We start from the raw sequence: 23,506 nt of genomic DNA, 5'->3' as shown, positions 1-23,506 counted from the left end.
AAGCTTCATACTGTGTGATAGGTTTAGTTAGCAGGTCCATCAGCCTCCCGGATTTGTCATGTTTTTGCACGGAATTACACAATGGGTACATTGAAATACTGCGTAAAGAGTGTTGCAGAGCGCTCTGCAGTGCCAATGTCAGCTACTGGTCATGAGCCTCGATCCGTCCTGCTTGGCAGCCCCTGGTTTGAGCATCTGTGTCTGAACAGATGGCATCCTGTGAGCATGGTCATCATCTAGTGCTAGAGAAGGTGGAAAGAGACAGCAGGGAGAGGGAGCTCTTTAGGGAGAATGAGGGGCAGTGGGGAGGAGAAGCAAACAATAAGGAGGTGCATTCCGCTCCCCACGATATTTGCCGCAGAGGGAGTTGCCTGGGCATGAAAGTGGTAGTGCCTGCTGTTTGAATGTGCTGCTCGTCCGGATAGATCTGATATAACCTAGGTATCACTTTACCCACTGTATTATTAACAAGCTGCTGACAGGTGGCCGTACCTGTGAACACAACACCCCCCCTCCCCAAATTGTACTGTGACAATGATATCCTGCTTCTACGCAGTCCCTCCTCTATAATTTATATCCAAACCGGAGTCCTTTTCATTTATTCAGAAACCTGGCAAACCAATAAGAAATGCAGATATGAACAGGAACTGGAAAATCTAAGGCAATCTAGCATAAAAAATATGAAGGTATAAATAATGTATATTTTTATTTGTTAATACTGAACAGATGTAGTGCTTCCAGTTTTCAGTATAATAAAAAGGGAGGTACAATAAGTGCTGTCATACAATCAGGACAGTCTACAGGCAGTTTGATCTGGGTACAGAAGTGTGAATACATTAAGGAAGGAGGGCCCTGCCCCGTACTCAATGTGTAAAATAGGTACCCATGCACATGGCTACAGATAAATGTGTATTAGTACAACATAAAGTTACAGAATGTATTGTATCATTTGTTACTTTTTGTCCACATTTATCCTGTTTCTATGCAATGCCCCTCACTTTTACTGTTCAACTAGTTTTAAGGGATTTCGGGAATCAGCCTTTTATGTAAATTAGCACATAAATACATGCATTTTATACCGTACCAAACGAGAGAAATTAAAATCGCAAGTCTGAACATGGCTGATCCCATATAGAATCATATATGCCAAAGACTGTGTGCCCTAAATCCCATGGTGGGATATTTTCACTTTGGCTTGGATGGCGTTGGCTTAGATGTGTGCGTGCTTTCCGAGCACGAAGCACGAATGCTGAAGCATTAAGATCTCCCTTCACTGTGACTTTACGTGGTCCTCCTCCACTTACATTTGACGGTGGAGCATCTAGCAGGGATGGAATTTCACGAACTGACTTATTGCCAAGGTGTCATCCTATCACCGTACCATGCGTGAATGCAGCCCATTTTTTCCACAAATGTTTCTAAGTGCTTGATCTTATACACCTGTGGCAATGCATTCAATAATTAAGAGGTGTGTCACAATACTTTTGCCCATATAATGTTTAAACCTTCAAAGGTTAATTTAATTACTTCCCTTACCACTACAGACTGGGCGAGGGGCGTTTATACGCCTTTCCTTGTTTAACAGGGAATCTGTTTCCCTATTTTTTTATTTTTCTTTACAAACATTGGAAATGCTTTTAGGGATGTGAAGGAGTAGAATCCAAAACATAATGATGTTTAAGGCAATGTCTACAGTACATACATTTCTGTCCACAGTATGTTTGTTCATAATTTAATATCACTGTTTAAGGTTGGGCTGAGTAAGTATGGGGCCGTCTTCTGCAGTAAAGTCTGAGATGGTTTAATCTTTTGTTAGCCTTTGTACGCTTATTGTGAAGTCTGTATGTATGTAGTGTATGCTTTGTGTATGTTTGTCTGTTTTAGTGACTTAAAATATACAACAAACTGTTTATTAAAATGTTAAATAATGGTTATTCCCTATGGCGATGTGCTTGTGTCACCTCGATCAAAAGGGGGACTAGCGCTCCCAGACCTAGGGTAATACTATTATGCTATCTTCCTGGGTAGGATTGTTTAGTGGTACAAAGCTAAAGGGGCAAGGCTCGGGTAGCCTTAGGGCATTCTTTATTAGACATACTTTGTAGCTCCACACCCTGGCTCACTAAGCACAATAGGCCAGAGATATGCTCAATGCTCCCAACTATTAAACCTACGTGAGCACACTGGAACAAGATATCAAAAACCTTCCAATTCTCTCACTCACCTTCCCTAATGATATCAATTACCCAAAATAAAAGCCTTCTCTCAGGAGAGAACCCTACCACCTTCTCGGGGTACTAACAGAAAATGAGACCGTCCTCCTGCTGCATCATGTAGTCAACAACAGAGTGCTTAGCCCTATGACCTCCTCCCCCCATTTAGATCAAACATCATTCGTTGCAAAGCTGAGGCATTATCAACTTACCCACTACGTGACTTCCTTAAAAGACCACCGCACTTTGTGCCAAAAATCTGCCAAAATATCCTCACTGTGCCATCTCAAAGGGAAACCATACTTCTCCACATACGGGAGAAAGACCTCAATATCATCCTCGCATCTGAACAACAAAACATTTGATGCAGAAATGTTCCATCGTTACCAAGTTCCAAGAGATGGCTTCAAGATATTAATGAAATGATATAAAGTCTCATCAAAGCTCAAACTTCCTTTCCAAACGCAGAGGAGGGATACTGGAGGTGCCACAGGTGTGTGTGTGTGTGTATGTGTATATATATATCATAATTATATGACACTATAGGGGGCGCTATAGATTGGAGAATATCCAGAGAATGTAAGGTGCAGTGAAATCAGGGCTTTGTGAGAGGGAGAGCTGTGTGTGCTGCACTGATGGGAGAGTGTGTGCGTAAGTGTATGGTGTTATAATGTGAGTGTGGACGTGTGTTACTGTACAGCAGTAGAGTTTGCATATGTTAAGGGATGATTTTTGCGTCTGTGTGTTAAAGCATGGCCTTTGTGTGTGCATGTTAGCATATGGTGCAGGTGCATGAGTGTCAGCGTATGTGTTACCACTAGAGTTAGTGGTGCAAGGGAGGTAGTATGTATATACTTGCACATATATGGTGTTAAAGTGAGTTTGCATGTGAGTATGCACGTGTGTTTTACTTGCAGGGGACACGGGCACCGAATAAATATTACACTACTAGCCCTAGGCTCACCCCTGCTACCCATCTTACTTTAGCTGTTCTTTCTGTGCCTTCCCACTGTTTCGCCAGCTGCCCCTCACTCATGATCGTCTCTTCTGTGTTTCTCCTTGTAAACAAATTATTATCAGAGTCTCGGGTCCCATTTCATAAATCCATTGTTCACTTTAATTATTGTGGTGGCCGGGCGATAATGTAGTGTCTGTTAATTGGATCCCATCTTGTGAAATGGGGGGGGGGTAATGTAGATTGGGGCTTCAGATCTGGTTCAGGTGGGAACCTTCCTACCTGGTGTCACTCAATTAAACCCCAATCCTTGCTGTAAACAGAAATATCCGTATTAAGTTGCAAGCGCTTTGGCTGGTTGCTTTGACATCACTCAATGAATGCATTTGCATGACATGTTCTGTATAGATGTGTAATAGCGTTACACAGCCAGGATCGTCATTATCCGTTTACATGAATTGTACATCTTTGTACTTTGCATGTGTGTTATCTTCCTGCATCGTATTACATGGCGGCTTGAAGCTGCATTATTATTATACAGACTATTATTATATAGACTCGTCAGTTTGTAAATGATTAGAGAAGGTCGGTATACACAAGGTGGTAACATTGGCTTACTTGTATTCATAAACCGTGTCATTTTACAGTTCACTATTTGGCATCGTATTATTGAGTGTTGCATACAAGGCTTGGGTGTTAATCTTTAGGTCGTGTGTTATACCAGTTATTGATCATATCGTGGTGGTGATCAATCATACTCCCTTACCCCTCCTCCCACACATGGAAAGCTTTGTTTGGCTAATAAATACCCCTCTGAGGGAGATGTGTTAAGCTCCTCTAGCTAAGGACAGTGTGGTAAAAAGGGGGCTAGAAAGGATTAAGGCTGATTTGACAAATTAGGTACTTCATGTTATAGCCACATGACCTAAAGAACATCATTAGCTTCTACTATGTGCCAAGACCTCATGTGTTTTACTTGATTTGTTCTGCTGTATTAAATGTATCGAAGGGTAATGGAGTTCTCCGAGTACCATGAGCAACACAGATGCAATTTCTCTCACGCACGCACACCTTTATGTTCTTATTGTGTGTGTACATAGGTTTACAGATATACCATCCGCATTAAACAATTTACACTATGCATTGATCTAAAGAAACCACTGGGTGTAAGTGGCATAGAAAGTCGCGTTGGGCTCTTAACATTGATGGCTCCGTTTCTAAACAAATCTCCATTATTCCCTTTTTTCCCCACTGTTCATGTACTATATTACTGTAGTTGAATTCCGCCCATCTAGCCTGCCTGGTTTTTTTTTTCAACTCAAACCATAAAAGCCCTGGGTCTCGTCTTAAATTCAGGACAGCTATATGTCTAGCCCGCGCATGTTTTAAATTCCCTTAATGTATTATCCTCACCAATTCTGGGAGGCTGTACCATGTATCCCCATCCCTCTTAGTAATGTAAAGTTGTCTTTAAATTAGATCTAAGCCTCTGGTCATCCAATTTTAGATTGTAAGCTCTTGTTCTAACACTCTTCCTTAAAAAAAAAAAAAAAAAACCCGCCCCCTGTATGTTAAATCTTAGATGTATTGTTATGTTAATATACTTTTTACTGTCTTCTTAACACTGTGCGGATGAGAGCAGTGAAGCCGATGCACTGGGTAGCTGTCCGTGGTACTGAAACGCCTATCTTTTCACACTGGCTGCCATTCTCTATCCTGCCGTTCTGTTTTCCCCTGTCTTCTTTTTCTCACGTCTGTTAAGCCGTATGTTTGTGAATTAGTTTGAAACCCCTTTGTTTTTTTTGAGACCCCCCCGATTCCTTCTTTCCTCTCCCATCCTCTTCCCCCTGTCCTCATTTTTCTTTCCTTCTGCTAGCGCTCTCTTCTTCCTTCGTACGCCCACCTCCCTCCTGTTTTTGCATCCAGAACCATTTGCCTATAGCAGTATTTAGTTATTTGCGATAAATCCCTAGACAAGATGACAGGGTTATGTCCTTATTTGCAAACGTGCAGCTTATAATTACACCTTCACTCTGTCACTTCCCTGCGTGCCGCGTTACGCCAACAGACAACCCGTACCGCACGGATAGAAGACAGGGTGAAAAGACACCCAACAAAAAGCCACATTGAAACACACCGCTTAGACAGGGATACATAATACAGGCGCCCCAGGGCCAACTTTCTTTACAGCTGGGCAAAAAGATGGGACTACCTGTGGCACAACCAGTTTTGGATGGTTATAGTCTATTGGCTAGACATGGATTGCAAGCTCTTTAGAATAGATGAACAGCTATAAAACAGCGTGCAGAAGTTTGGGGGAAGGGGGCACTGGGTGTCCAGGGTTCCTGAAGCGTTGCTGGTGGCCCTGACCTTGCACACAGAAAAGGCATAAATATACATCAGCCCGTGAAACCGTTGAGTGTCTTATTGCCTCTGTAAGTAAACGCACAATCGTAATCTTATATAACTTATTCTGCTTCTATCTCTGGAGTATCTCCAGACCTCGGTATCTTGTGGAGGCCTTCTTGTTTCTCCCAGCATCCTCTTCTCCAACTCATTTGAACAGTCTTGCTTTTAAACAGTAATAATAATTATGCCCCCCGGACAGACTGCCAGGAATCACTAACGAGCTTGCACACTGCATGAATTGAAATGAAGTAGGAGGTGGGTAAAGACGGAGAAACGAGGGGTGGAAGAGACAGGCAGCGGTGGTTATACCCCGCACGAGACCCTACTGGAAGAAATCTGCAGCACCTCACACGTGTTTGTGGGGTTAGGTGCTATTTTTATGGTCAGTGGCCTTTTCTTGTTTTGTGACAGCATTCTGTGTATCTGAGGAGCAATCTTTTTAGCGCGCACTTTGTACAAAGCCTTCGTCATGACGTTAGATCGTTTTTATCTCTCACCAACTATGCATTATGAAATATTTGAGGTTCTTCATGATGTATATTGAAGCTGGTGTTTGATCTCGATACAGTGTATCGTAGTTTGGGGAATAGAGCCCACTTTGCAGAGTAATAGTGTGGAGCCTGCGTCTGGCTGGCTTGTGGTAACCTGTCTTTGGATGTTACCCTTTTTAAGCCATCTGGAACTTACACCGACACCTACAAACGATGAAGGCTTTGCCTTGTCTCTCTGCTATCATCTTTCATAATATACACTCTCCCTTCCATTCTACTTTTCTTCATGCTCTTATATCTCCTATATTATCTGGGATTTTTACTTTGGGGGTTATTTACTAAATGGGGAGAATAGTGAATAAACCCCTATGTATAATGGAGGTCCACCCCTACAAAGTTCTTCCCGTAGGAAGGGCTGGGCTGGTTTTGCATGGTGCGTACTTAATTCTGTAAAATGATTTAAGATTATTCAGATACTGCCACCTCCAACCTCAATATTACAACATGCCTCTCGTTTTTAGTTCCCTGCGTCGTTCTTCTGTTCTGCTCCCTTTCTTTTAACACTCCATATTCTCTTTGATTGCCTTCTCATTTAATATCATCTTTGTTCTGCTTCTATCATGTCTTCTCATCCTTATTACTCCCATTCCCTCGTTTTCTTCAACCCCCTCTTCCCTGGCCTGCTTTTCCAGTTGGCTAATCTGGATTCTAATTTTCAGGCAGATATATGGGGCTTCCAATCCCCTCCCTTCTCATATTTTGTATCCTTGCCAGTACTATCTTTATTTTGTACACAATGCCCCCTGTCCTCTGATCTCTCTCTCCTCCTTTCTCAAACTGTGGATCTCCTCTTACGGTGTCCCTCCTCTCTATCTCTTTATCTATCCCCCCCTTTCTATCGCCCTCTCATCCTATTGGTGAATCTTCTCTGGGAGCTGCTCATTTTGCAGAGGATGTAAATATGTCTATAAACCGTTAACTTCTTCGCTGCTGACATAATTCAACAATTCACAGTCTAGAGCAGAGAAAAGCCATCAGTTCCTAATGTAGGTTTTATTACAGTAACTAAATTCTACATTATTAATACATTCATCCCCTATATGTTTCTTGCCATTCTCTCGTATCTTCACACAGCTTCTGCAAATGTCTGTCTTATTTTCACTTTTATCTTTTCACAACTTCTGCCTCCGGTTATTGCATTATGCACTTTTTGTCCCATAGATTCTCTCCTCTTGCTGTGGCTAATGGGAGCGGCAGTCCATCATACCCGAAGGGCCGACTAGTTTTCTTCACTCTCCATATTTATTCTCTATCCAAATGTCTGGTTCTGCTTTTTCCTCCCTCCCGTTCTACTGAAATCCTAATTGTTCTGATCAGATAGTAGCTGCTTGATAGGATTAGCAGCCTTCCTCCCTGCTCGGTAATACCTTGCCCTCCCATGCTGTCGTTGTCTGGTATTAGCCAGTGTTCTCTCTCTCTGCCTTCTTTGGAAGACTAATTAATTTATACCCTTAGCAGCTGATCTAACGAACAGGCTGCAGCTGCTTGGCAGAGAATGTTTCTCAGGGAGATGGGCACATGGTACCAGAGCTGCAAGATCCACTGGTAGTGCCATTCTTTGCATTGCTGGCAGGAAGCTGCTGCATCTGCACTGGTTGAATAGGATGGCGCAATGAGTTAAATCCTGTCCCAGACATTTTTCTGTCCTTAATTTGTGCCTGTTGTTTCCCGTCTCACACTTAACTCCCCCTCACCTGCTGTACACACATCTCCTTATCGCCGCCCTCTAATTACGTCCACCCTTTGTCTCCATCAAACTTTACATCCTTCTGGTTCACTATCTCTAACACACTTTCCTTCCCTGTGCACTCTCCACATGTGCCACCCATCTCGCTCTTGCCTCTTGTGGTTACTTCTGTACCTCCTTTCCTCTTCTAGTCTCTCCTTACTCTCTGCTCGTTTGCTTGTCTTCCTTCCTCCTACACACTCTGCCTTTTTTCTCTCTCCCACATCCCTCCACCCCTCTCTTCTCTCAGAAAATCCATTTAAATGCAATTCTATTCATAAGGCCCCTCTCATGCATGTCTAATGAATTTCAGGGAGAATGCTCTTGCAGTGCGGCCGAGCAGGGACCCAATCTGCAGAGTGTGTACAAGTCATTTGGTGCAAACCCTGGGTGTCTTCCCACTCTGATTACAGCTTAATTAGAAATAAAACCTTGTAGCTAGAGAAGAGATGTTGGCGCCATATTCCTTTAACCCTTAAATGGGATATTGTAGGCATCACACTGAATATACTGTCAAACTGTTTCTTTGTATAGCATCCAAGCATCAATCGTGGATCCACAATTCAGGACCTCTATAGATGACTGTTTCGACTATGCAAGGTGTGGTTATTTAGTCATTCCCACCCTACCTTGTTACCATAAATGTGTGCCGGCTGGTGGTATAGCCAATATCCACTATGTATGGGACAGGGAAGCTCTCAATGACAATGGAGCTGGAAGTGGCCTGCACTTTTGGAGTTCAGTAGAGCCCAGGAATAGGCAAAGTGTCTGTACAAGGACACCAGCTTCTGGGAACATCACAGACCCCAGTAAATGCCAACCATGAGCAATGCTGGTGCCTACCCCTGGTAGAGCCACGACGTGGACATAAACTGAACTCTGTTTGGACAGCGGCCAAAGAAAGTCTTTGGAACTTCTGTGTCTTAATCCCAACAATCACATACTAGCGGGACTGTTGCCGTTCTATGGCCTGATTATGAGATTGATAACAGTGCAGTTCTTGAGCACTGGGGCTGACCTACCAGTAGGACAAATGGTTGCCATTTTAAGCACTGAATTCTGTGTTTTAGAATGTGCCCACCCTAAATTAAATGCCTATAAATACAAGGGCCAGACTGCTTTAAACTGTACAGACTATTATAGGTATTATTTTGGGGATAAATGCTGGTGACAGTTTAGAAGTAACTAGAAAAATGTGGTCATACACATACATCCAAGAATCTTCTAAAAATTATAGTGAAACCCCTGGGTACAGATTCAGTTAACTCAAATCATTTTGAAGTGGGTCAAGTATTTCTGATTTCCTACACCACAGGTTTGTAAAAATGTCATATTACACTAAAAAAAAATAAAATAAAAAAAATCTTAGTCGTACTTTTAAGTGATTTGGGAAAAACTACACATGTTAAGTTTAAAACAAAGGACCTTTCATACTAAACAGATTAAAAAGCCCCTAGCTAGCTGCTACGTACAAGATGAGGGCCCTTACACTTGCCATTTGGAGGGGAAAATGTAGCCCCCCAAATTATTTTGTTATTCCTGTAGTGGAGTCCATTTTGCATCAACCCAATAGCATTTTACTACATACAAATGGGTCTGTTTGGATATCTGCACATGCACAATAGTGCGTGGTTGCAAGTGGCTTGTAATCACATGAATGTTAGCCAAACTCTGCTATTGGCTTCCATTACTTACAGCGGATATGTAAGAAGCATACTTAAGAATGCTTACTGTTTTCAGAATCGGCAAGCAGGTTGGCAAGAAAAATTAGTCTATCTCAAGAATGCCTGAAGTAAGAAGCATTGGAGTCCATGCTAAATGTAGTCCGAAATGCTTTGTACATTAAAATGTGCGACTCTAGTCGGTAAACACGTGAGGCATGCTGTGGCCACTAACATTTGACTACGACATTGGGCAATCCAGGGAAATAAATGCAATGGTATATGCAGATCTGTACTAGACTTGGGGTTACCAACCTCGAATGATGATGGCAGTTGTAGCCCTTAATTGTAGGTGCACCAGAGATGAAGCGGTATTGTCATACCTCTGTAAATGTGTATATTCTACATACGGTATATACATTTAGAATAATTATGGAATTGATCCTCTTATGTATGTGCCATGTGAAGGCTACTGTGATTGCTCAAGTTATACCACTTTCCGCCAATAATTGCTTAAAAAACATAGCTCCTATATTGTTCTCAGCTCCACCTCAGTATGATTGTCATTTTTTAGTGACAGAAGCACTTTATCAGTAGCCATTGGCTAATGATTTTCTAATTGAATTAGAAAATGTATAGGTGAAATTTAAAATCTTCTAATCTAATGATTATTCTAATTCTCCCCTATTTCTGTGTTGTTTTTGTTATGTGGGATCCGGCGTGGCCAGTGTACATTTCCTAGTGCATTCGCTAGCACAATATGCAAATACAAAATGTTATACTTAGCTGCAGTGGACCATGTTGGCCACACAAATGTAATGGATGCATTCAAATTTGTAATTCATTTAGAAATGGCAGTTTTTTCTGTTTTTAGACATTTTTTTTCACAATTGTTACATATTTCACTCTTCCTTAAACACTTGCCCTTTTTTGTCTTCCGACTCGTCTATTCCCTTTTCTCAACACACTTCTCATTCATTCAGTCTCGCTTCTTCAGGTTTTTTTTTCTTCCCAGTGCTCCTTTGATTGCCCCCCCCCCCTCCTCTCCCTTCCCTGCGGCATACCCTGGCTGAATAGTGCTTTGGGACTCCCCAATTCAGTTTGACAAATGTCGATCGATCCAGATTGGCCGCCAGGGCTCCATCCAGCGCACATTAATCTGAACGTAGGGGTGGCCCCCGCCTCTTCCCCCCTGCTCACTTCATTCTTCATCAAAGTAATGAGCTGGTGTCCACCCTTCTGCTTCTCCGCTGCCCTCTCCTCACACTTTATTTTAACTGCCGGTGATCGATCAGCAGCGTGTGTTTGTTTATATATGGATTAGCTGCTACAATGATATCACTTATGCACCTGTGCGAATGCGTTTATACACTAGCGCTTGTGTCTTCTAATGGGGAAACCAATACCAGTGTACACAAATCACAGACCTTTCTATAAAAGCCCGTATCTATTAACTTCTGATCTGTATCTCTTTATATGAAATAAGCATACTTAAAAAAAAAAAAAGAAATTACATAAAAACATAGGATTTATTGGCAGATAAAGAACCTTTCAGCTTATCTAGTCTTCTGTAAATACTGAAACCTTAAATAGTCCTTCATCTTGTCTAATATTCGGAAATTCAAAACGCCGAAGCCATGCACGTTTAAATTGAATCTTTGTATTAACCTCTACCACTCCTACTGAGAGGATGTTCCACGTATCTAACACTATCTTAGGAAAGGAAAGAGAAAACAGGCTCACCCATGAGGCAGGTAACGTGGTTCACAGAAACTAGTAGATATGTGATGCCTGTAATGCAATAAAAAATACAACAAGACAATAAAACAATTCTTAAGTTAAAATGTTACAAGAAAGGTATAGTTGGTCCTTCTTAATGCATATTTAATGCAGGGAGATGACTCCTCATCTACAGCTCACTACTTAATGAATAGAACCCACTAATGTCTTCCGGTTTTCCAAGCTAAATCTTGAGTGGTCTTGCTGTAGCCCTTTAGTATTAATATTATTTGGCTGATAATGTGTGGACCTTGCAATAGTAACAACAATTAAAAATGTCTAAATGATTACAAAAGTAATAATAAACATATAGTCCCCTGTATTCATATTAATTGTAATATTAACCCCTTAAGGACAGAGCTGTTTTATAATTTTTTGTACCCTTTGTTTTTAACATTTCTGCTTGCTCGTGTTTAGTTGTAATTTTCTTCTTTCTCATTTCCTAAACCCACATAACTTATATAATGGTTTTTTTCATGACAAGAAGGGCTGTCTTTAGATACCATTATTTGATCATATCATCTAATTTACTATAAAAATAAATTATAAATATGATGACTTTTTTTAAAAAAAAGGTAGATTCCAGCATTCAGTCAGTGCCGTCATATGAGTATTCGTAGCATGGCGCCTGGGCCTTGTCAGGGAATGTGAGGACTAGGTGGGGATGACCTTATGTTTGTGCCTAGCAGGGCCCTTAGTGTAAATCCAGGCCTGGATATATAACACTAGTTTTCGCCCCACACAGGAAAATGTCTGCCATATTGTGCAGGAGGATGCAGCTGGCACGGAACTAGCGCGTCCCAGGAAGCTGTGTAGGTGACAGTTCTGGCAGTCGTCGTGCTGTCGTTGGCACTGAGTGCGAATAGATTATAATCACGTTAATGAGAGATTCAATACCATATCTCTCCTCTTTCCTTCCACCATCCCCCCGTAAAAGATGTGTAACCCTTATAACCCTCTCTTTCTAATACTTTTCATCTCTTACAGAGGGACGGTTTGTCACCTCCCCTACCGGTGCTTTGTATATCCTGGATGTACAGAAAGAGGATGCCCTCTCCACATATCGGTGCATTACCCGGCATCGCTACAGCGGGGAGACGAGACAGAGCAATGGAGCACGGCTCCTTGTATCAGGTGTGTTCACTAACTGCATGTACTAAAACACATATACATGCATTCCATTACATTGATATAGTGCCAGCAGACTGCTTGATACTCTTACAGCAGTGGACAGTGACAATATTTAGAACATTAACACATACGGATACATTAGGAGAAGAGGGCCCTGCCTGCGTGTGTGAGCGAGTTTACACGCGTGTGTTTGTCAATTATCCTTTAGTCTGAGACTTGTGAAGCAATGACTAAATGAATAATAAATAGCTGCATGCTTTATATGTCTTTGTCCTACAGATCCTGCAGAATCTGTTCCAGTTCTTCTTGATGGGTTTCAGTCCCAAGAGGTCCTGGTGGGGGACATGGTAGAACTGCCATGTATTGCCTCGGGATACCCAAATTTAGCAAGTCGTTGGATTAAAGATGGCCGCCCAGTCCCCTCTGACAGTCGCTGGAGCAAGCGTAACACAGGTCTAAGTATGACTGACCTTCGTCTGGAGGACAGCGGCACCTACATTTGTGAGATCACCAACAGCTTTGGCTCCGCAGAGGTCACGGGTACATTAACAGTTATAGGTAAGAGAGGTCGGCTACTTTAAAAAATGAGAATAAAAGACGAGAGCCACAGAGTGTGTGTGTTCCTTATTATTACACATGTCCATACATTAAAGTGTCTGCCACTCTTGTGTGTGGCCTTTAGGCTTCATTAATTATCTTGTGTATGTGTTATTGTGCTTATGAATACATACGTGTTTATGTTGTGTATGTGTTTGCATGACCGAGAAGGTGAAATATAGTTTAACATGGCACTTGTCGAGGTGACAATACGTATGTCCCTCTAGTCTGCATCAAGCGTCCCTGTGTCTCTGCAGGGCTTGTCATTGTGCCACTATATGACCAGTCCTGACAACACAATACTGAAAACCAAGGCAAGTGTGAGATTGTGCAGTGGCATTTACACTGAGCCTGGCGGGAGTCGCACTCACGAGGAGGAGGGACTGTCTTATTCAGGGAGATAACCCAGTATGTGTTAATGGGAGCAGATAAAGGTGTAGTGGGGAAGGGTGCCACAGTGCTATGTGTGATTTTAAATGGCTAATACACTGAGTAATTTAACCGTAGTCATAATGCATTGTTTGTACTTATTATAAAAGAAATACAATCAAATAAATATAAGCTGGTACTGCATTTGTGGTTCTGTTTACACATATGCTTGTATAAATACTGTTTGTGCTCCATACCTGGGAATTGTAGTGTAATTATCCAAACACAATTGGCATTACAAATGTAAATCACATAATATTTGGAAATCAGTAGTAGAATTTTAGGTAAGCATGACAAAAACTGAAAATGTGCAATTTGAGCCATGCACAGTAACTAAATTGAGTCATGAAATGATTTGTAAGTAACTCTTTTTCCTTCCATTTCTAGAACCGCTCCGTGTGACCCTTACTCCTAAGAAGCTAAAGACAGGGATTGGTAGTACTGTCATTTTATCCTGCACTCTTAGTGGATCACCAGGTTACACTGTGCGCTGGTACCGGAACACAGAGCTTATTGAGCCGGATGAATTTGTTTCTATACGAGGAACAGATAATGAAACACTTGTTATCAACAGCGCTCAGAAGAGCCACTCAGGGGCATACCAGTGCTTTGGAACACGGAAGACACAAACTGCTCAGGACTTTGCTATTGTGGTCCTAGAAGGTGTGTAGATGACACCATGACACTGCCCATCAATACTGCTAAATATGTAGGGCCTGTCACACAGTAGTATGGAGGTTTGCCTTCAAATAATTATGAAGGATATCATTTCTGGAGAACAGGCTTTCCCATTATACTGTTTGTGTGTCCCCCCCCCCCCCGTACTCTTAACGGAGCCTTTTATTTGCCATTTTAGCATCTTCTTAATGGTTGGCTTGGTAACTTAATGTTAGGCCAGTGTTTGGGTAGGTTAAGTATGTTACAGGTACTAAAGTACGGTCTACTTTCATCCATGTAGATGGTACGCCCCGCATCCTCTCTTCATTCAGTGAGAAAGTGATGAACCCAGGTGAGCCATTTTCCCTTATGTGCTCTGCCAAAGGGGCCCCACCCCCAACGATCAGCTGGAGCTTAGACGAAGAGCCAATCCAGCGGGATCCAGGGCACCGTACAAATCAATACACTGCCTCAGATGGAACCACCATCAGTTACATGAATGTGAGCAGTCCACAGATCCTCGATGGTGGGGTGTACCGCTGTTCTGCACGCAACTCTGTGGGGAGTGCAGAGTACCAAGCTCGAATAAACGTAAGAGGTGCCTGTCCTACTTCTACATATCAGAATAGGGTCTGTACGGCCTCTTTGGGTGGGAAACCTGGGCATCCCCTGTCTGCCCCTCTGTCTGTTATCTCTTTAGCCTTCTCTCTTTGTGTCATCTCATCTTTTCAACCATTCATTCGAGTGTTTTGTGCCGTAAATCTTCTTTTGGTAGTGCCCTCTGCCTTCATCCTCTCCATCCCTTGGTAGTGCTTTGAGGCATGTTACATGCTAAATGGCGCAGTCAGGAAACATTTCATTGGCAGGACAGTGTACCACTTACAACCTATATATATATAGCATACAGGCCTCTGATGACTACATTATTATTTGCAGCTATTCAATATTAATCATTTTTCGATTAACCCATTAATAACCATTTAAACACAAATGATTTGTCAAGCCTTCCACTTGTAGGAATGCTATCCATTGAGTTACCACCCTGTTAATGGTCTATTCCTGAACATTTGTCTAGAGCCTGACATCTTTCAGCATATTGTCATATTTTAACATGTTCCCCTCAGTTTCACTTCCTATCCTTTCCCTAATAGTTTGACATGAGCCTTCTCCATAACTTCTCCCCTCTTTATGAATTGTGTTCCATTTTCTCCTAGGAGATGTCTTTGAGTAATGATTGTTGCGTGAGAACGTCTTGGAAGTTTTGCTTCTTATGTTATGGCCATTGATGGTCTTGTCTCCCCTAGCTAAGGGGTGTCCCCTTATTTGTGTCCACCTAATGTACTTTCACCCGCACTTTAGGCCCTCCAAGTATTCGACCAACGAAGAACTCCTAAATATTTGGCCCTGAATTATTTGTCCCTAATGTCTCATTTCTAAAAATACCCAGTATGCAACAATTTGGTCTGTATCACAGCTATGTCCTGCTCTTCTTCAATGTTGTTTACCTTTTAAAATAATGTATGCTCTTATTGGCATAACAAGGCACTGTTCTAATGGTCAAGTGCTTTTATTAGCAGTATGATAACCAAAAGGAAGTAGAAACCCCGAATATTAGTAGAATTGAGTAGAATGTCTGTTATTTATGCACCACTGCTCATTATTCTCCATCTCGTTTAATTTTTTGCCCATGGCTGCTAGTTGTTTTTTATGTTGTGCCCTCACAGTAATTGTATCTTGTAACATTCTCCTTTCTCTCCTTTCATATTGAATTCCTGTTTCCTCTTCGGATACTTCATCTTACCATTCTGTGTTTCCATATTTGCAACTAAACGTGTGCTTAGAGTCTAAAACAAAGCTATATGAGCTTTTGAATAACCATATCTGCAACAGCTTTACATGTAAAGCAGAACTGTAATCATAAGCCTGTATATTACTGATCAACACAATGTAAATAGTACATTTTTGGGTCAATAGAAGATGATGTGTGGCTAAAATAGCTTATCATCCTTTTACAAAAGTGACTGTGCCCTTACTGTGTATATAATGCAGCTAAGATAACATTTCCATCTTTATCTCAACTGCAGAGAGGTAGACAGTTTAATTCTACAATTCTAGACATTTGTACAGCCATCTTTGTATTTCACAGATTAGGGCAAAATAAAAAAGATTTTGGCCTTTTATTCCTCCAAGAACTCCTTCATGCTGTGTAGTGGCACCTTCAGGGTAACTTTGGAAACCCTAAATGGTGTTATGTAGTTGGGACAGTTAAGAGAAAATTTTGATACATTTGAACTCAGAAATTTGTCCTCCTTTACCGTAAACAAAAAAACAGAAATGAAACCCTCTTTGGGGAGCAGCTTTTGTTCCTGTCCCAGTGTAAAGTCATCAACTAGACAAGGTGATACCACTATATGCATGTCTACTGGTTCAGAAGAACGACACTTGTTGTTTGCAATAAAACAGGAAGGATCCTTCTAACTCAATAGAAAGGGAATGGATATCACATAATTAGTGGTCAACTTTCCAGCTATTTACCATATTTGTTTCTGAATGTACTCAGTCCTGAAGCACTATTAGCCATATAGATTGTATGAAGAACATCTCTCGGTTTCATCACAGTGAGAACATACTATGTTACTAGTGAATGGCTCAGGTCCTCGGAAGATCTCAAACACTTTTCACCTTATGTTTTTCCAGTAGCAGGCTGCTAACCCTATGGAGTCCATGCTTATTGGCCACTTATTTGCCTGACATCATAAAGTGAAGGCCAGAAATCATGAAAGTGTAATGCCCATGCTCCATAGATTGCACAATGTACACAGATGTTAGTCTGATAGACATCAGACTAGCACGCTGGAAGCATAAAAAATAGAAGCCAAAGTGACATCGGCTAGTGTTGGGCTGACTGGGGAAACTTAACAAAAACTATTTCCCAGGCCTCTCCTGGATCCAATCACTTGTGATAGCTTTCACATGCTTCTCTAATTCAAATGTAATTGGTGCAGTCCATCATGGAAAGCTAGATATGGAGCAGTCACCTTAGCAGCCAGTGAAATATTTCTGGTGACTGCTCCTCATTGACACTTTTCCCCGGAAATGTTCCAAATAAAAATGGCGGGCTGTGTCTTTGTTTCACTGGAGTAATGCATGTTTTCTGCTTGGGAATAATCCCTCTTGGTCACTGCTCTTCCATGGCCTCAGCATTATCCTCAAGATATTTCCTGGACCACTTCAAAAATCCACCATTTCTCGTGTCTCATAGCAGATGGATATAGCACCCTGCCATGAAAGTCTTTAGCGATATAACACCTGCTCCATTAAATAAAACTTCACCCCCCACAGAAAAATACAGGCGAGGAACAAGTGAAATACACAGCGATGTGTTTATGGGTTTAGTGAATGGCATGAAATCTACCCATAACGGAACTTCATTCTCCTTTTTCACACTGGACTGCACTTGTCAAAAGGCCAAATCTGAAAATGTCAGTTTTCATGTGCGTGTGGTTTAGTGAAACATCAATCAGGGAAGAATAAAAACATTTTACAAATACGTGACATCCACCAGTCAGCTGTGTATTCTTCCTCCACGGTCCGATTTATCCAAGAGGGAGATACCCAGGTCAAACTTCAATGTTCTTTAAGCATACCTTCCAAGTATCTGAGTGTTCTTTAACCCTTTTAATTTTAATAGGTGCAGGAAAGGTTAAACAGTTGATGTTAACACATTTTTTGTTTAATTACAAAGTAACCAGTGATTTTGGTTATTTGCTTTTCCCCGAGTCATACACCAACCAAAGCGGGCATCATCTGTACGAAATGACTCCAAGCATGTGGAAGGAATTCACCTTTCCTCTGAGCAATCACTCCACGTTTCTCAGGTCTTTTGTGGTCATGATGACATTTGATTGCTGGCTCCCTATTTGCTAATTCATGCCTACTTGTTAAAAATATTGCATGAAATGTAATAAAATCAGCATAGAACTGACAAGCGGAATTTGATAAAAAAATTCCCTGCTGCTTTTGCTATTAATTAGGCAAATATCTTCTATTATTGCACATGGATTCCTATAGAAATCAACATATAGAGCTATACAGGCACACCTTTTAGAAAGTACTGTTATTCTTTTGTAGTTCTAGGAGAATCATCCTTTGAGACACATGCATTAACCTTTTCATTTGGCACTTATCCAGGGATCAACTCAAACAGGTTTATTAACAACAAAAAACTCAATGTTTTAATGACCCTTCTCCCATACAAGAGAAGCATCCTTGTTTTATTCTTCTGTAAATGAGCCATAACGAGTATATCGTCATTAAAATTATAACTCCCAAACCCAACTTTTGCCTCTTGACACGTGAATTTATTAAGGATTAGTTGCACACAATGCGTAGATGCGCTGGCCACCACTTGTAGGAATGCTGTCCATTGAGTTACCACCCTGTTAATGGTCTATTCCTGAACTTTTGTCTAGAGCCTGACATCTTTCAGCATCTTGTCATATTTTACCAGTTTTCCCTCAATTTCACTTCCTCTCCTTTCCCTAATACTTTGACATGAGCCTTCTCCATAACTTCTACCCTCTTTAAGAATCGTGTTCCATCTGCTCCTAGGAGGTGTCTTTGAGTAATGATTGTTGCGTGAGAACGTCTTGGGAGTTTTGCTTCTTATGTTATGGCCATTGATGGTTTTGGGGTGCCCCCTTATTTGTGTCCACCTAATGTACTTCCACTGTCATCTGCGCTTTAGGCCCTCCCAGTATTCGACCAATGAAGAACTTGACAGCGGTGGCTGGGCGTGACAGCTTCATTCATTGTCGTGTCATTGGATACCCCTACTATTTTATCAGCTGGTACAAGGACTCTCTACTACTGCCTGATAACCACAGGCAGGTTGTGTTTGAGAACGGGACCTTGATGTTGAGTGATGTACAGAAAGGGATGGACGAGGGTGAATATCTATGCAGCGTGCTCATACAGCCTCAGCTCTCTATCAGCCAGAGTGTTCACATCACGGTAAAAGGTGAGAGGTGATTCCACAATAGACCTGTACTAAAATCCCATACTTTATTTTTAAGAAATGTTTGCTGCCATTAAAATGTCCTTTCTTTTGCAGAGCGAGGAAGTTTTTCCACATATTTTATTGAATGAATGTTGAACAGAACTGGGTATTGTGAATGCCTTTAGGGCCACTGTATTGCCCAACAGAAGGTTTCATACTAGTCCTTTAGTCTTATCAAATATTCTTCTTGTTTATGCTAAGATTATTTAGATTCTTACATACAGTCCTCAAGCCTTACTTGAACAAAGTTAAGATCTTAGGTTTAGTAAATAGGCCCTATGGTCATCGAACACCAAATTTAGCATCAACAGACAAAAGTCTTCTTTGCTACAACAAAGCTGTCATTTAGTGGTTATGTGTGATTAACAATCCTAATTCATGCGATATTAAAAGCAAATTTACTGACATTTGTCCTGAGAAATCCAGTTGTTCCTTTCTTCATTTAGCTTTACAATGCAATCAGAAACAAAGATGTCAATCTGCTGAATTACAACCTTCAAAATATCAGTAATGAAAAGTATTTTCCCTAGTAAAAGGTCCTTCAAGGGTATTGAACGATTATAACCTGCTTAAAATATCTTTTCTTGTTAATCTAACATTGTGTTTAAGGGGGGGCAATGAGGGGTCTGTATAAAAAATGTATATATAAAATGATTACCATAGCAACCAATGGGATGTTACTGATGATTGGACCATTCCATTGTTTAGCTATGGGGATAAGACCACTTGCTAAACTTTGCTCCAGAATCACTTCTTATATGTAAGTCTTCATGTCCGATGTCATGTTGCAGCCTTCATTTTCTGCTTCCCATCTTATTGCATAATTCATGCAACAGGTATGGAGTGCTTTTAAACAGAATTAACGTATTCAGGCGAGACTGCTTCCATATTAATGAGTTGTTCGAACCACAGTTACATGAATCATGAGGATATCCCATTGGTGTGGTACAGACACTAAAGGACCATGAATTTTACATTTTTACACTTCAGTGCTCTACGCGTTAAATCCCATCTTGTCGTACTTTCACACATTGCATGATTCTTGTGTAATTACACCAACTTATGGTGTGTTCATTTATCATGCATGCACACACACTTATTCATATAACTATAGTGCATACGCGCACCAATAAACACCCTTACTATTAATAATTCTTACACACACATCATCCGGAGGTCACGTTAAATATACACACGTTTCGATATACAGATGTATTTATCTCTATTTGTCTACACCGGTATACGCAGACCCCTTTATTTCTCTATTTGCAAGCCCATAGATTGATGTGTGCAGTGTACAGGGATTAGCCTGTATGCACACGCGCTTATTTCTGTACAGATGAATGCACCTGTACACATGTATGTTTGTCAAGCTGTTTTCTGCTCTTTATCTTCCTAACACAAGCCGCTTGTAACAATGTAGTTTGCTGTTATCGCCGAGTGTTTGCTGCCCGTCCGCTACAGTGTTTTGCCTGCCCCCCGGCCCCCCCTCACCTCTGATCTGTTTCGCTGACAAGCCCCAGCATAGGGACCCGCCGTGTAAACATGGCGTATTAATGCCCTGCCCTTTACTCACATCCCTGCTTAGTTTTCCTGAGTGTTTGTTGGCTTTTAAAAAAATAATGCGTCCGTCGCGATTTCCCTGATCTGCTAGAGACTTAAAAGCTTCTCCCGTGCATCAATTATTCAGGAGCACCCGGGGAGAGATACGTCCTAATGAATAGAGCTTTGTGTGAGAGCCGGGCTGAGATTGTGCACGGTTCCCTCTGTCTACTGTTGCATTCGTACTCTACTAATTCTGCACTTATGGACTCCCAAGTACCTGTTTTTGCCAGCGTGCCTGGTCCTATGTACCCCAGTTTGCCTGCACGCAACAAGTGCCAGGGTGCCACATCCTATGTACCCCAGTTTGCCTGCACGCAACAAGTGCCAGGGTGCCACATCCTATGTACCCCAGTTTGCCTGCACGCAGCAAGTGCCAGGGTGCCACATCCTATGTACACCCTCCGTCTTGTGTATTTCCGTGCATTTTATCCTGGCCCGTGCACAATCTTTCTTACTGCACACCTTTTGCATATTTGTAGGGTTGAACTTATTATTGTTGCTTCACTTTTGTGTAATTACTGTTAAGCTACACTCGAGTACTGTGTATAGTATTGCATATTCCAGCGCCCAGCAATGATTGCACTTATTTATTAAAAAACATGACTCCCAAATATCCTTACGTTCTTTTGGTTTGCTGTCCGCTTGTTATGATCATTTTAGGGGAATTCCCTTATTACATTTTTTTGTACGTTTTTAACCGGTGGGCTACATTTCAGGACATACCTCTCAGGCACTAGTGACTTCTACAAGCCTTGTTGCAGACACCAATGACCTTGTACAGGCATGTTGCCCATCCCTGCTCCTAACCTGTCCATAGCGGCCCTGCCCAAGTGCCCCCCCATGTTAACTGAATCCCAGTTTTCAATAAAGATTCAAATCTCTTCTGTTGATTTGGGCATTTTTGAAAGGAGACCCTGTGGCAGCTACTAATACTGACCATGAAGGTGTGACAAATGCCGGAGGCGCATCAGAGTGCCGTAGGTGCATGTAGCCCCCCCCCCCCGATGACATGGTTGCCATTCCTCCTTGCTCTCAGAGGCAGAAAAAAGCCCTTTCCTTTAACTCTGTCCTCCACGCAGTACACTGTGCTGTTGACTGAGGTTAGTAGTTTAACTTCTGTCTCTATTATGTCTTAATTGTGCCATTAGTGCTTCCTCAGACAGGAAATATGGATTATCTTCCTTCTGAGTTTAGGCAAATGTCAGCTCTGTTTCCGGCAGGAGTTCTTCTCGTTCCTGACAGGTGAAGACACAACCCAGCTTGCTTATGACCTCTTAGGTTTTTAAGTGTTGATTTATGTATAATACAGGGCTGTGAAAAGGTATTTGCCCCTTCCCGATTTCTTAAAATTTTTATTTATTTGTCAGATTTAAATATTTCAGTTCATCCAACAAATTTTAATATAAGACAAAGACGAGTGAACACAAAATGCAGCTTTTTCAATGATTATTTCATTAATTGAAGGTAAAGAGTTAATCAAAACCTGCCCATGTAGAAAAAGTAAATGTGCCCCAAGGTTGCCAAAATAGAAGAATTCAGGAAGGGGGCAAATACTTTTTCGCAGCACTGTATATTTTTGATGCTGAATGTATGTATATAGTATGTGGGAGGTGGGCTGCAATGGGTATGTTGTACATTAAACACCCTGGTATCTCTCCCCATAGTACCACCCTTGATCCAGCCGTTTGAATTCCCCCCGGCCTCTATCGGACAGCTCTTGTACATCCCGTGTGTGGTGTCCTCAGGAGACATGCCCATACGCATTACATGGCGCAAAGACGGACAAGTGATTGTGTCTGGCTCAGGAATAACCATTGAGACCAAGGAGTTCATGAGCTCCCTCCAGATATCCAGCGTGTCTCTCAAGCACAACGGCAACTACACCTGTATAGCAAGCAATGACGCTGCCACGGTGAGCCGAGAGAGGCAACTGATAGTCAGAGGTGAGCGAGCGCGCGAGGAAATAAACCGGGACTGCGGGAATGGGGTGGGAGCGTTCCCTTTCAAAAAAGGACTTTGTCTTTCTTAACTACAACAAGAATACTTGGCAGCTCGGTACACTAAATGATCCAGCTTCTCGTGGATACAGATTCAAATATATTTGTATTAGAAACCCAGCAAATGGGTATGGAGGAAGCCATCTTTATTCCCGGTTTTTAGCATCTGCAGGATTATGCCTCCCCATTAAATTACCTTTGCCCCTTTGTTAATTTGCCCGCACAGAAGAATGCTGTCTCGACATAATTTGAAAGTTATATTTCAATGTAATTAAGAAAAAAGTGAATATCAGAAATGGTTTACTTGTGAAAACCCTGAAGCTGTTAGAAAATTAAAAAATTGGTTGCATTGATATGGAAGGCGATAATCGGGGCCATTTTGAAATGTCACCAGCGATTTACATTTCAAACTGCTATTGCCGAGGCACAGATTTATAGAGACTTCTCATCTCAAACTAACCGAAAGAGATAACACTTTTGTAAAGCACGTGTGTTTCATTTCCCAGAACCGGCCCTATTCCTTTTATTTGCGAGATAAAAGTTGCGATGGTAATGAGAAGTTATTAGAAAGAGACTTTGAGTCGACTGTAAGAATCAAAGGATTATGTAAACATTTTTGGCGAATGATGGTTGGCAGTGAAAAGGTTAAATGTTAATCTTTTTTTGAAAGCATGCTCCAGAGCTGTCTGCTTTAAAGGGTTAATAAATCTTGAGGGTTTTACGAGTTTTTAATGGAC

The 23,506-nt window shown here is 41.5% G+C and overlaps 1 protein-coding gene across 1 annotated transcript in view; it reads left to right on the top strand.

The window, feature by feature from the left end:
* The window catches only part of DSCAML1 (DS cell adhesion molecule like 1), a 111,561-nt gene that overhangs the window by 65,193 nt on the left and 22,862 nt on the right, over positions 1-23,506 (top strand). The window contains exons 4-9 of the mRNA XM_053451362.1: positions 12,282-12,428; positions 12,705-12,983; positions 13,839-14,114; positions 14,410-14,706; positions 18,856-19,128; positions 22,437-22,715. Coding sequence (XP_053307337.1) covers positions 12,282-12,428; positions 12,705-12,983; positions 13,839-14,114; positions 14,410-14,706; positions 18,856-19,128; positions 22,437-22,715 — 1,551 coding nt within the window. The remainder of the gene's footprint in view (positions 1-12,281; positions 12,429-12,704; positions 12,984-13,838; positions 14,115-14,409; positions 14,707-18,855; positions 19,129-22,436; positions 22,716-23,506) is intronic.

The sequence above is a fragment of the Spea bombifrons genome, chromosome 12, assembly GCF_027358695.1.
Source record: "Spea bombifrons isolate aSpeBom1 chromosome 12, aSpeBom1.2.pri, whole genome shotgun sequence".
NCBI lineage: Eukaryota > Metazoa > Chordata > Amphibia > Anura > Pelobatidae > Spea > Spea bombifrons.
Note: the sequence above shows the minus strand (reverse complement) of the source record. Positions and strands in the feature narration are given on the sequence as shown.